The sequence below is a fragment of the Nestor notabilis genome, unplaced genomic scaffold (genome assembly GCF_000696875.1).
Source record: "Nestor notabilis isolate BGI_N333 unplaced genomic scaffold, ASM69687v1 scaffold3975, whole genome shotgun sequence".
Classification (NCBI taxonomy): domain Eukaryota; kingdom Metazoa; phylum Chordata; class Aves; order Psittaciformes; family Psittacidae; genus Nestor; species Nestor notabilis.
Window position 1 is genome coordinate 385 of NW_009930503.1, and position 13850 is coordinate 14234.

Here is a 13850-nt window from a genome sequence, read left to right on the forward strand (position 1 = left end):
AACTTATTTTAATATCCATGTCTCATCTGTTGGGTAGAGCCAAAACAGTCTGGCCTGGTTTAAGTTACAAATTCTTCATACACTTTTCTTGAAGTAAATGAACAGTGTGGCAATGGGGTCTGTTATTGGAAGTGAAACCCATATTAACAAGGAAGGTATCACAGGCAGAATTCTACCAGGGTTCTTCGCCACTGCCTGCCCCAGGAGAGGCCAACGCTGTCCCCAGGCCCTGGCTGGGTGTCGCACAGCAGGAAGAAATGCTTCTGACACAAAAGTAATCACACCCACAGAGATAGCACACACTGTATGTCTGAGAAACAACAGGGCTGGCATGGAAAAACCCTTGTAGAAGTCTCCCTGATGTGGACAGACACCAAATCATCAGTTCCAGCAAACGGGATGAAGCATCAACCCTGATTTTGCCTGACACAGACATGTCAAAGCGCTGCTTGCTAAACAGTTAACTTCTGCAACAGAGCAGCAGGGATGGAAAGGGCTAAGAAATTACAGCTGAGGATTTAAAGATGCAGTATTTCTTTTCTTTGTTTAAAACACTACAGTTTAGAGACCACCTTAATGCAGCTGCAAGTGAAGAACATCCAATTAAAAGCCCAAGAGTCACTACAAAAAGAGTAATAAAAACCAAAGCAGCAGAGTTCTCTCCACTTCCCAGGTCCGTTGCTTAATTTCAACAGACTCCTCCAGTTTTCAGTTAACTAAAAGTTCCTGATCAAGGTTTAAGCATAACGTTTGCAGACGATGGCTTACAATAAGGCAGGCAAGCAGCAGCTCTCTGAAAGTGCATGATGGAGAACAGCGCTTGCCACAAAAACACCACTTGAGCACCAAGTGTCCCAAACAGCCCACGTGTTGCTGGAGCTGTGGGGACAACCCTGGAGGTGCTGTAGAGGCCAGTCCAGCCCACGGTGGTCTGGGTATTGGGTTTAGGAATGTGCACAGGGGGAGCTGGTTTTTAACCACCACCCTGAACTGCAGCAGTGCACCGCTCCGCTCCCTCCACCACGAACCCTACTCTCCAACACTGCATCTTTAAATGGTTCTGGCTATGTGCTCCTGCCACATGTTCAGAGTGCTCCAACCTGGCTGCCACATGTTCAAGTGCTGTGCTTTTTGTGTGTGTTTTCAGCCCTCCTTCAATGGGGGGGTGAAAGGGGCAGAATGGGGACAAGACGCTTGTGTTCGCAGCAGGCAGGCTCCAGCTGAAGGTGTAAGACCCCTCCAAGCAGGTTACAGAAGGGAGACAAGAACAATAATTAAGGTGTTTGCTCCCTCCAAGAGCTTTCCCTCATCCCCTCTCACTTGAAATGGGCAGCAAGTTAGGAAAGTCAGCAAGTTTTAAAAGGGAAGTGTTAAGGGAGAGAGGAAGCTTTGCTGCCAAGTCACCTCACTGAGCCGAGATAAAGCCTCAGCCTGGGTGTTGTATAACATGAACAAGATTAGGTACAGTACTGTGTGAGCACAGATCATACCTGTGATCACTGAGCTGTGCTCCACTCCTTCCCGTCCACTGCCTGCCTTTTCAAGTCACCAAGGCTCATGCTCACAAGAGCAGGGAGCACATCCTGGGCACGTCAGGGGTGTTTGCAAAAAGAACAGCACTTCAAGTTAAGTTAAAAAGGTGCAACCGTTGTGAGAGCTGGGAAGCAGCAGCTGAAAACCTTGTGGCAGATGAGCCATGATCCACTCTGATCACAGGAGAGCAACACAGGCCTGTTCTCCTGTGGGCTTCACCGCCCTCATCCCAAGGGAGCAGAAAGCTGCACCATCTGCAGCATGGGCACTGCCATGAGCCTGCTAATACGGGTTTCACTTTGAGACCAGAAAACTGTTGTCTTCCAAAAAAATTGTTATTTTTTTTAAAAAATTGAAATTAATTAGGGGTAAAACACTAACTCTAGTGCCATGAACAGGCAGGATCAACTTTTTTCCCCTCCAAAGGGCAAAGAGTCATATACCATCCCCAGCTGAACCTTGGTGCTTCGAGCTTTTCAGGAGATGTTACCTAAACTTTATTAAAAGAAAAAGAACAATGTTTAAATATCAACACTGGACTAGCCCAGTCTTTTTCCAAAGTCCACATTCTTCATATGAAGCACACACGGCGTCCTGGATTCCCCAAGGCTGCATGTTCAGAAGTTCACAGTACATGGAACCATGTCTTTTTGTTTGTATGTTCTTGAGTTTCCCCTCCTTGCTCAGAGCAGCCACCCTTTTGTGGTCATTTACTGGATAAACCTCAAGCCATCTCCTATCCACATGGCTTGGCCTAGATGCCGAAGGTTTTCTTGATGAGAGTTGATGTTGTCATGCTCTATGGATGGAAAAAAGCAAGAGAAAAAAAGCACCTGGTACAGGTATCTTGAGACCCTTGCAGATTCCTCTATTCCAAAGCTGTTTCTGAAAGTCTTTTTGCCCGTTTCTCAAGCAGTTGGGTTTTTTTTGGCCTATTCCTCTGTCTCAGTTTGAAGAGCTGTTATTGGATGATCCAGAGGTTGATGCAATTGCAGCTCCAGCTGGGCTGCTTGTGGATACAGATTTGCGGATGTGAGGCAGCAAGTAGGGGTCACAGGCCAGCTGCTGGACATCTATCCTGTCCTCCTTTCGGTAGGCCAAACAGCGTCTGATGAATGCCTGCAGACACCCCAAAGGCAAACCAAGAATGAGCAGACGGACACAAACAGGAAGCTTGCTTTGTCAGATCACACTTCTGGGAGCAGGGCCAATCTGACGAGCCCAGCACCCTGAAATCCCTTCCCCAGTAACCAGAGGCAGCCCACCCCCTGCACCAGCAGCTCATCTTTGCCCAGGAAGCATGGGCAGAGGCACACACTGCACTGTTCAGAACTGTGCACAGTTCTGGTGTCTCCAACATAAAAGGAGGACATGAAGCTGCTGGAGCAAGCCCAGAGGAGGCCACAAGGATGACAAGGGGGCTGGAGCACCTCCCATACAAAGACAGGCTGAGAAAACTGGGGCTGTGAAGAGAAGCTGCGGGGAGGCCTCAGAGCAGCCTTCCTGTTCTGAAGGGTGCTGCAAGCACGCTGGAGAGAGACTCTTCATCAGGGACTGTAACAACAGGATAAGGGGTGATGGGTTCAAATCTAAACAGGGTGGATTCGGGCTAGATCTAAGGCAGAAGCTCTTCCCTGTGAGGGTGCTGAGGCGCTGGCACAGGGTGCCCAGAGAAGCTGTAGCTGCCCCATTCCTGGCAGTGTTCAAGGCCAGGTTGGACACAGGGGCTTGGAGCAACCTGCTCTAGTGGAAGGTGTCCCTGCCCGGGGCAGGGGTTGGAACTGGAGGAGCTTTAATGTCCTTCAACCCAAATTATTCTAGGATTTTATAACATCTTCAACTAGATCAGGTTTCCCAGAACCTTGAGGTCCTTTCCAACCCAAACCATTCTACGATTCTACGATCTTCAGCCTGACACCTACAACAATGCAAAGCCACTGACCACTCTACTCAAGGCAAGCATTAAACACAGAGCTCTTGCTGGTTTAGGGAGACCAAGAGGATGGAGCTGCCAGCGCTGATCGCTGACGGACACGCACAGCTTTACCTTTGCTTCTGGCGTGACTACTGGCTTTGGAGGGAACTGCACCTCGGTAGCTTTCAGAATTGTGTTCTCCTGCAGAATGTCTTGTTGTGACTGGTTGTGACCAAAGGGCTACCAAGAAAAAATGGAAGACAGTGTTAAAGTTTGGTGACAGGCCTTAAAAACCCCCTAACACCACAGCTCATCAGCTTGACACCAGCATTTTCCTGAGCAAGAAGCCCACGGATGCGGTGAAGGTGCTGCAGGTTCCACCCAGGCGAGCAGGACACATTGCTCCTGTGCTCCAGCTGAACAGGGACAAGCTGGAACGCGTCTGCGCTGTCTCTGGCTCAGACAGGAAGATCTCCCCCTGCTTCCAAACCTCACAGGTCAGCTTTAGCACATGTAAGAGGACCTTCATCTATGTAAAGCTGACAGGAGACTCACCCACTTCAATCTTTGCTGGGCTGGTTCCACCATTTGTTTGACAACATGAAGCAGCACAGCACATTTGTGGGCCAGGCTTTCCTAACACTTGGTTACCAAAGACTTCTGAAAACAAGGGTTAATGGAATCCTTTCCCTTCTTCAACCTATTCATTTTGTTGCCATAAACCAAATCACCTTTTCTCAGGACCTGATCCACCTAAAAGCCATCCAAAAATCTTCTAAGAGTGGGTTTTTGTACCTACTGTTCTTTTTCCTCCTAAAACACCTGCAGCCATCGAGCAGCATCAGGCTCCACAAAGGCTCAGTGCACTGAAAACATCACAAATCAATGCCAGACAAAGAACTTCAGGTGTCCTGCCCATAACAGCCTCAGTGGGAACATGCCCAGTGCAAAGAGATGTTCTGCAGAACAGTGCTTCTGAAGGAAGTGCCAGGAGAGCAAAACACAACCTAGCAAATTCTCTCCCCTTTATTAGCATGGACTCTACCTTGGAAGCAGACAAGACAAAAGCACCTTCTGTCTAAGGAGGAGAAGGAAGCAGAAGCCAGGGCTGCCTCCCAGAAGGTTTGGGAATCACCACTAAGAGAGGAGTTGAATGCTTTCTTACCTTTCTTCCATAGAGACACTGATAGAAGATGACTCCCACTGACCAGACATCAACTTTATTTGAAATCTTTGGAGGTTCTTTCCCAACCACAAAACATTCTGGTGGCAAATACCTGATTAGAAAGAAGTGACAACAGGTTGTAAGCAGCATCTCCAAATACCTTCAATCAATTTCTTTAGAAAGGAAGGAACAAGCTTCTGAGATCAGGACTTGAGGGACTCAGTCTCATTCCTGTGTATCTCCAGGCTAAGATCACCAGGGCATACTCCTTCTGGGAACAGCGATTCCCAAGGACTCTTTGGACACTCATGGTCTGAGCTAGTCAGCACATGAAACAGCCCCATTCTCTTTTATCTTCAGAACTGGTATTTGTTGTTAAAAGGACTTGGCCAGCAATTCCACAGCAGAAAGACACAGCCAAAATACACCTTTCTAGAAATACAACCCCAGACGCCACAGCCTAGTTAGAGACACTCAGCCTCACTTAAACGAGTTCATTTCATCTTCAGGAACAGAATAAACCGGTATGATACAGAATGCCTCCACAAATGCTCCTGTACAACTGTTGCCCATAGTGACAGCCTGCAGCTTGGGTACCAGCTAAGAATCACATCCAGTGGCACTCACCACAGGTCTTGCTCTCAGCTACAGGCGGTGCAGTGACAACACTTGGTACTGATAAAGTATTGCTGAAAACATCTTTGATGTGACACTTGAAAGGGAAGCTCTGACTGTAGACAGCACTGTGAGATTTTTACATTGTTTGTAAGACCTAGCTATGGATTTTCACTGCCTCATTTCAGTGGAATACTCCTTCCATCTCCTGATGTACCTGTATCTCCAATAGGCATGGTATTCTCTTCCTCCTCCCTGCTTAAACTGTTAGACAATGCCATTATGGACTGCGAAATAGCAGCCAAGCTCCACTCCAGAGCTCACTATCTCAGCAGCATATGAAGTTTTTCACCAGGCCCTTTGGATAAGAAATGGGTTTCAAACGTACAAACACTAACTCACTGTAAAGTAAAAAGCTGCTAGCCTCAGAAGGAGCTGTGTGACAACAAGAGCAGTTTCCAGGGTCTCAAACCTCCAGTGTCTCAATCTGTCACAAACAACAGCAGCACATAGAGAGCTGACATAAATCCAAAGCTGTTTATAAACTGTTCTTGATCTGTAACTTGCAAGTGCCCCAGGCAATGCTTACCAGTAAGTACCAGCCCCCTGCGATGTCAGTTCCATACCATCAACAGAGTTGTAGCTGTCATCATCCATGATTTTGGAAAGTCCAAAATCTGTGATTTTTATCTCTCCACACGCGGTACCATTGACTAGAAGAATGTTACCTAGACAGGGGAAGAGACAGCCCTTTAGGATACACAGCCAGCAGGAAAAAAAGCAAGACCAAAACTGCACTGAACTCTGGCACTCTGCAGAGGACAAGGAACCTACACATGAGCTGTGACAGTCTGCTCTGGATGTTTAACCCCGAGCTCCAGAGACAGCTCAGCTCCCACCAAGTGCTGGAACTGACCTGCCCATCCCTGAACCACCCTGTGGCCTGACATTACTTGCAGCCTCCGGATTCTGAGCCCTATTAGCCAAATGAGCTTCATGTCCTTGCTGCTTTGACCCCTCCCAAAGGTCCCCCTGGAAGGGGCAGGTCAAAAAGGAGGATTAAGGAGAGAAGTACACATACACAGTAGTGACTCATTCTGCCCAGAAGTCCTGACTTGCCCTGGCCTCTCAACAAGCCAGAAACTCTCTCCTTCCTGGCAGCATTCCCCCATGGCTTTCTAAGCTCAAAAAGGACAATTACTGCTTAGGCAAGAGTCTTTTACAAATCCATCAAGGATCAAGAAGTCAAATCATCACTGTTTTTCTCAAAGCCTACAATAAAGCAGCAGAATTGTGCATGATGGCAGTGGATGAATCAGAGCTCTAGACAAACTGTAGGCAGAGCTCTGCAGCATTCTCAGACAACATGAGAACAGGCATCTGGGGGGGAGGGAAGGAGAGGGAGAAGTAACAGGGTCACTAGAACTAGTGCAACAGCACCACCTCCCGTACAGATTCCTCGTGCTGATGCAATAAACCACATCAGCCACCAGTAACACAATGCTGATGAAGTGCCACCAGCACAGGGAGACGAGCCAGGGATAACTGTCCAAAGAGATGGCTGGATTTTACTGGACTAGGCAAAACCACTATGTAGGCAATATGCATCACCCTAAAAGGGCACACTTCCATCTTTCCCTTCGTGACTCTGCCCGGTGGCAAAGGGAAATCTGCAACAAAATGGGGAGAGGACCTTCCACATGGCAGATGTTCCTGAATGCAAAGGCAGACCTGAGCTGTTTGACTGTCTCAGCTTTGCCACACGATGCAAAAATGAACACTCCCAAGTTAGCTTCTGCCGTCGAATTTTCAGGCAGATGACTACAGAAAGAATGAGCCAGAAGAAAGGGAGCATGAAACACAGTAGTAGTTCTGGGAACCTTTATGAAGCAATAACAGAAGCTCTCAACAGCAGAATACAAGCGGGACATTAAGAGACCAAACAGAGACACTTGGTGGTTTCAAGGGCTTGTTCTGAACAAGGAGGCTACTTTTTCTGGAATGTTACTTCCCTGTTTTATGTTGCAATTCTGGGAGACAATACCCTTTTCACAGCATGCCCTATGCATTTTAGGGGTTTTTTTATCCTTGCTTCAAGTTAGCTTTCCCACACAGTCCTGTCTCCTTTTTGCCATCTGACCAAAGTAAACTTCCCCATGTTACGTACAACCCATTACCTTTAGTTACATCCTTAAGCACGTCAGCTGGCAGCACAACATACCTGGTTTAAGGTCATAGTGTATGATGGGAGGTTTGATTTCATTTAAGTATTTTAAAGCATTCACAATCTGCATGATAATAGATCGTGCCTCTTTCTCCGACATTAACTTGTGCTGTTTCAGGTAGAAGTCCAGATCATTTCCCTCACAGTATTCTAACACCGTACAAAACCTGAAGGCAAAACAGTAGTTGTTGTAATGCAGGCACCCAAGAGAAACCAGAACACTTTGTTGTTTGTCTGTAAGATTCATCTATTTAGTCATATATTAAGTGAAGAGTCCTCCAGCCCTTTCTAAAGACCAGCTACCAGGGGCACAGCCCTCAATGCTCAAGGGTCAGAGATCCCCCATTAAGTGCTAGCTAGATCCAGAAGCACAAAGCTGTATCAGCTGGGGCATTTGCCCAAGCCAACCAAGAGCAGCATTTACTAGTAAAGCACCACATCTGGCATAATGCAGCACTAGAAAACCAACGTGTGTTGAAAGTGCCTCTGCACGGTCTGTAACACTGGCGTGGACATTCTCTGGACTCTCCTTGGAAGTTTTAAGAGACCAAATACTTGGCAGAGAATGCATCAAAGCAAGACAAAGGACACAGCAACATAACTTACGAGTCAGTATCCAGTGAGAAGTAGTCATATAGCTTAACTATTCGGGGGTGATCCAGTTCTTTGTGAATTCTGTACTCTCTACACGCATGTCTGAAAACAGGAAAGTCTGAGCATTACTCACACGAGTGACTTCATTCCAAGTTCTGCAGATAGTGAACCCAGACATACCACACAGCAGGCCAGCTCCAGTCCAACCCATGCCCATTAATCAGACAGCAAACAAGGAACTGTGCAGAACAGTTCTTAAGAACCACAGAATCAGAGTGCATCTCAAATGCTGGCCATGCTACAGAAAAACTAATCTTGATTAATGGTACTGCTTGCCAAAATAGAATAACCTCATAATAAATTGTTATGGGATCCAAGATAGAACACAAAACTCAGCAAGTTCTAGAAGAATTCCCTGATGCTCAACAGCCCAACTTCCAGGCTTCATATTCAGCTTAAGTTTCTCCCAGTGACTTGTTGGGGAATAAAGATCACAGCATTATCTCTGAAGCTCTGTCAAGAAGGCTTGGCTGCCACTCTGCAGAGCTTAGCTAACCCATGGCCTTAGGGAGCAAGTGTAACCATCACCAAAATGCTTCCTGCACTTCCATTCTAGGCCATGACACATGTATAGTCCTAAGCACCTGTGAAAGGTTAAGTATTCTAGGAAGCAAAGGGAAGCGGACAGCTTTTGGGAAGCACAGTGCAGGGGTGTACCTGGAAGGTGGGCATGAACAACTGCTTCCCACAAGAGCAGAGCTTAGACATTTCAAAGAGGAGAAGCCACTTTAATGCTTTCATCATAGAGCATCACTGGTGCTTTGAAACCTGGTGCCCCAGTGCTTGTAGAACACTGTCTGCCTGCGTGCACACTAAAAACATCAGATTAGGTATTAGGCAGAAGCTCTTCCCTGGGAGGGTGCTGAGGCGCTGGCACAGGGTGCCCAGAGAAGCTGTGGCTGCCCCATCCCTGGCAGTGTTCAAGGGCAGGTTGGACACAGGGGCTTGGAGCAACCTGCTCTAGTGGAAGGTGTCCCTGCCCGGGGCAGGGGTTGGAACTGGATGAGCTTTAAGGTCTCTTGCAACTGAAACCATTCCATGATTCCTAATCTGACCATAACTTTTCCAAGTAGGGACAGAGAGGGGCTTCTGTACCGTGGCAAAACACAGCTAAAAATGGCAGCCTGTTACTAGACACTGGGTAACCCAGTGCAGGAGGAGCCTGGAAACATTTTACAGCCTTACTTACTTGTGATAATTTTCTTTCTTCTCATCTCTCCAGTTTTTATTTAACTGGTGTATTTTCACAGCTACATATCTCTGTTCTGTTAAATCAAATGCCTGCAGAGAGAAGAGCTGCTAATCAGTAGGAATCACAACTTCAAGTCAATAGTGCAAAAGCAGACAAGCTCTAACAAACCAATATCCCCACGCAGAAAATCAGCATTACGACATATCGAGTGAAGAGCAAACCCACATGTTGATGTAATTAGTTTCACTAATGAAACCAAGCAACTCTGAAAACAATTGAATATTCCTTGCTTTGATCTGACCTTCCCCATGGGATCTAACTAATGCTGCATTTATACTGACGTTTTACCACCAGAGCTACAATGGGATCAGAAAGGCCAAATTACCAAAATATAGACAGTTAATCACACAGGCAAAGGCTCTGCCATTATTCCCCCTAACTCATTTTCTACACTCAGTTAAAACAAACCCAAAACAATACTTGGTTTCGCATTAGTAGCCCAGCTCTCCATCTTGCAGCATGTTTCATCTTAATTAGAAGCTGGAGAATTCAGTGGCATCACGGCATAAATCTTGTGCTGTATTTTTTCCCCTTCAGTTTCTTGCTATTTAAACAGTCTTTAAAGAATGGATCTCTGGAATTGTGCTCTTGGACAAACGCAGAAATCTCGTCTGAGAGCAGCAACAGCTAGTAATTATAGGATGGGGCAAAACCCTATTGTAAGCAAAGGATAATCTGTGTCCATCTTAAAAGTTGTATACTTAACTCGTTATGCTTAACAGACTGGCAGAGACCCCGGAGAAGAAGGGCTAAGCACTTCTTTGTTTCAATACCACAGTTACAACTCTTGAGTAGAGTTTTGAAGCATTCATACCCTCTTGCTTTCAGCTGTGGAGCCAAGGCTTTCTACTTACAAAGCCAGCAATGCAGAGCACATCTCACACTCTCTTTTTCATTACCTGAGCCACCTAGCCCCCCCAGTTTAGAAACAACCTATTGTTGTACTGCATCAAAATAATAAAGCACCCTCAAGTTTCCAATATTTGCACTGGCATCATTATTTTCATTCTAGCCAAATTCCACATGAATTAAAAACTACTGAGTATAGATACAGGGAATATTCCGACCTGGAAAGGGTCTAAGCATAACAGTCCAATAGCAAGCACCAAAGTATCACTGGCCCTGGCTGCGCAAGAGTACTAACACACAGCAATCCTCAGTTCCAAGGGAGTCCCAAGACTAAACACATCCCCCAGTCTGCTACTTCCGAGTGTAAATGAAGACACAAGGAAAACAAGGCTTTTCCCCCCAGGAAATGCAGCCTTTGCTCTTATTAGTGGAGCTATTTTCTCTCAGTTACAGTGACGTTCAGACTTGCTATGCCATACTCAACAGAACTTGGCCACTTTGGGTATTCGTGTGTGGCACTTGTCTCTTCAAGTGGTTTGCTTTTCTGACCTGACAAAACTTGCAGACTTGGTGCAATGTTTTCTTGAAGCCTACATTTGCAGGAAATCTGACCTCTGAGGACAAGGGCAGAAGCTAAACATCTCAAGCCTGCTGTTCAATGCAAGACAGACGCAACATGTGCTTCATCCTCCCTTCTTCCCTCTACATCCACACGCACCATTGAGAAAAGAAGTGTAAAATTCTGCTTCCTGCACTGTTTCCCTGCAGATTCAGATTACACCACACACTGCCACTTCACATTTACCTTATATACTTCACTGAAGCCACCTCTACCCAGAAGATGTAGCAACAAGTATCTATCATTTAGCGTTGGATGGTCTTTAAATCTGGTGAGAGAGACAGAGTTTCAGAACACTGACAGAACTGATGTGATCTACTGCACAGCAGGTTACAGCTATGACACAGCTCAGAAACAACATTTTTACATTAAGACAGAAAAATGTTACAACTGTGTTAATTATGATACAATCTGATCACTTTCTACTGATGAAAAACTACGTAATGGTACCTTGATGCACTTGGAAGCCTTTGTTTGACATGAACTCCAAGTTAACCACCATGCCACCCCCCAGTCAAGTGACATACTAAGTTGTAACACCAATTTCAAACAGATTGTTTCCCATTTGAAGGGGACAAAGAAAACTGTTATACTATAACAATATATAATTGCTTACTGTGAATTATCTTCATTATGTATCCTTTTCAATTCCCTGATATGTAGATTCCTAACCCTCTCTAGCCGTTCCAACTCTGCCTGGATCTCTGCTTCTTCCTGCACAAGGAAAACCAAAAGGAAAACCCAATGCTGTGTAAGACAATGCAGTTAGCATTTCTGCCTGATTTATGGAAACACAGATATAATTCCACTTGGGAAGAAGTTATTGGTAAATAACTGGTTTGGGAGGTTAAAGAGACAGTCGCAGTCAACTCAGAGTCAGGACAGTGACAGGAATGAAAACTGACCAGGCAGTTCTGTTTACACCTACACACAGACAGGGGCAGACATATCTTCGTGCCTTCTTGTTTTGTATGGACTCTGCTGGGACAAGAGACAGAGGACAGCCCTCAGAAGTAAGGAACTAGGATGTCATGATGCCACACGGGAATGGGGCAGCATCCGGAGAGGATGGAGAATGTGAAAGGTTCTAGTAGTGGTGATGGGTAGGATAGGTCAGAGTGTTACTTAGTGCCACGTGGAAGTTTTGATGCCCTGTTAGTAAAGCTGGAAGTTCTGGTGCCCTCAAACATGACACTAAAATTCACATCACCGTGGACAGGGCTGCAAACCTCAATTAAAACCCTTGCCTTGAGCTGCATTATTTGGTCTATGTGCCTCAAGGGACACAGTTACCCATTTGTCTTGTGACTGTTCCTTCCCTTCTCAACTTGATCTATTTTTAGGCATAAAGAATGAGCCAGTTTCCAAAAGTGGAGAAGGATAAGCACAGCCTCAGACAATGCCACGGTCCCAGAACATTACTTCATTTTCCATTAAGGTCCATTTCCAAATGGATTCCTCTGTTCCAGGGTGGCACACTACATGCCAGCATAGATGGATCTGCAATTAATCCACTCCAGCAATGTGGAAGCTGTAGAACAAGCATGCCTTTAGCATGCTGCTGCCCGTATCACTTATCTTTGTTCACAGGTCAGTAAAACACAATAGGCAGAGTGCCAGCAGATTCCATGGGTGCATTAACTTTCCCTTGCATTCAACTTGTGTGTCAAGGTTAAAGGACAAACTAAGTGTAGAGCTCAGGCACCACCTGAGCAAAGAAAGGGGACTCCAGCAATGCATTTGCATCCTTCCTCTTTGCTTCATGAGGGAAAGAAAACTCTATGGCCTTAGTGGAGATCACAGTTAACAGGAAATCATGCAGGCAGCTATTTTGTTTCAGTACCTCATCTGTTGAAGTGTCCCAGAAAACTTATCTATAGGTTATTGCAATCACTTTCAAGGTAACCAGCAGCTTATCTAAAACCTCATTTGCAGGTACAGTTCCTATAGAAGCCAATGTATTTGAAAACAAACATGCACTACAACTACCTAAACAGTACTAGTTTCCCAAAGCCCAAGGGATTTTATTGGGCTGTTACTGATGATGCTGGTTACTCGACATTGCAAAGAAATGGGAAGGTCAGTGATAGTTGCAGTTTTTGTTGTGTTCTCATGATTTTCTTCCTTGATCCATTCATTCCTATTCCCCCATATTAGACACACACAGAGCCCAGCATGAGGCAGGTCACAGCGACAGGATAAGATGCATCAAAACAGTGGAACTCCCTGCATGGAATGATATGTAAGAACACAGAAATCTATTTACTGAAGCAAAGAACATCTTTCCTGAATACCACTGCCTTGGAAAAAAAATCATTCCAAAATCCTGGCCAGCCCTTTCTAAAACCTCTCAATTATCAGCAAAATGCTATTGTTCATAGGCCACTGAATCAAAACCCACCTAAAAGCCTTTTCTGCAGATAGTTCTTACCTTTTTAAGGTGACCTAGACGGAGTTTGAAGATTTCTTCCTGTTCATGGTATTCTGCTAATGTTAACCTGCATAAAAGAGACAGATCCAATGCATTAGCTTTCAACACATGGGATAAAGTGAACAGTCTCCAGAACACACATGGCTGGTGAAGTGACAACCACACAGAGTGTGTCAACAGCCAGCAGGAAATTCTCTAGGCACTTGTGAAATGTAATGATTGCTGAGATCTTTAAAGTTAGAAAAGTCATAGCATCATGGAATGGTTTGGGTTGGAAGGGAGCTTAAAGCTCACCCAGTTCCAACCCCCTGCCACAGGCAGGGGCACCTTCCACTAGAGCAGGTTGCTCCAAGCCCCTGTGTCCAACCTGGCCTTGAACAGTGCCAGGGATGGGGCAGCCACAGCTTCCCTACTGCTATATATTGTGAATCATGGTACCATCAAGGAGTTTGGGGAGAGCATCCCACACGTGAACATAAAGCTGTGAAGGCCAGATCAACTGCGCCCGTTTACTTTCTAAGCAAGAATATGCACATGACAGCATACATCTATCCTTTGTGAAACTAAACTGAGTTCAAAACTTATCCCAGAAG

General features: G+C 45.7%; 1 protein-coding gene across 2 annotated transcripts in view; it reads right to left on the bottom strand.

Moving 5' to 3' along the window:
- Window positions 1–2197: 2197 nt before the first annotated feature.
- Window positions 2198–13850, bottom strand: part of TLK2 (tousled-like kinase 2) — a 38866-nt gene continuing 27213 nt past the window's right edge. For both annotated transcript variants that reach the window (XM_010015412.1, XM_010015411.1), the window contains 10 exons: window positions 13258–13324; window positions 11443–11540; window positions 11013–11094; window positions 9296–9387; window positions 8059–8148; window positions 7450–7619; window positions 5818–5956; window positions 4614–4725; window positions 3581–3688; window positions 2198–2652 (listed from right to left, as the gene is read on the bottom strand). In XM_010015412.1, coding sequence (XP_010013714.1) covers window positions 2479–2652; window positions 3581–3688; window positions 4614–4725; window positions 5818–5956; window positions 7450–7619; window positions 8059–8148; window positions 9296–9387; window positions 11013–11094; window positions 11443–11540; window positions 13258–13324 — 1132 coding nt within the window. In that variant the 3' untranslated portion in view covers window positions 2198–2478. The remainder of the gene's footprint in view (window positions 2653–3580; window positions 3689–4613; window positions 4726–5817; window positions 5957–7449; window positions 7620–8058; window positions 8149–9295; window positions 9388–11012; window positions 11095–11442; window positions 11541–13257; window positions 13325–13850) is intronic.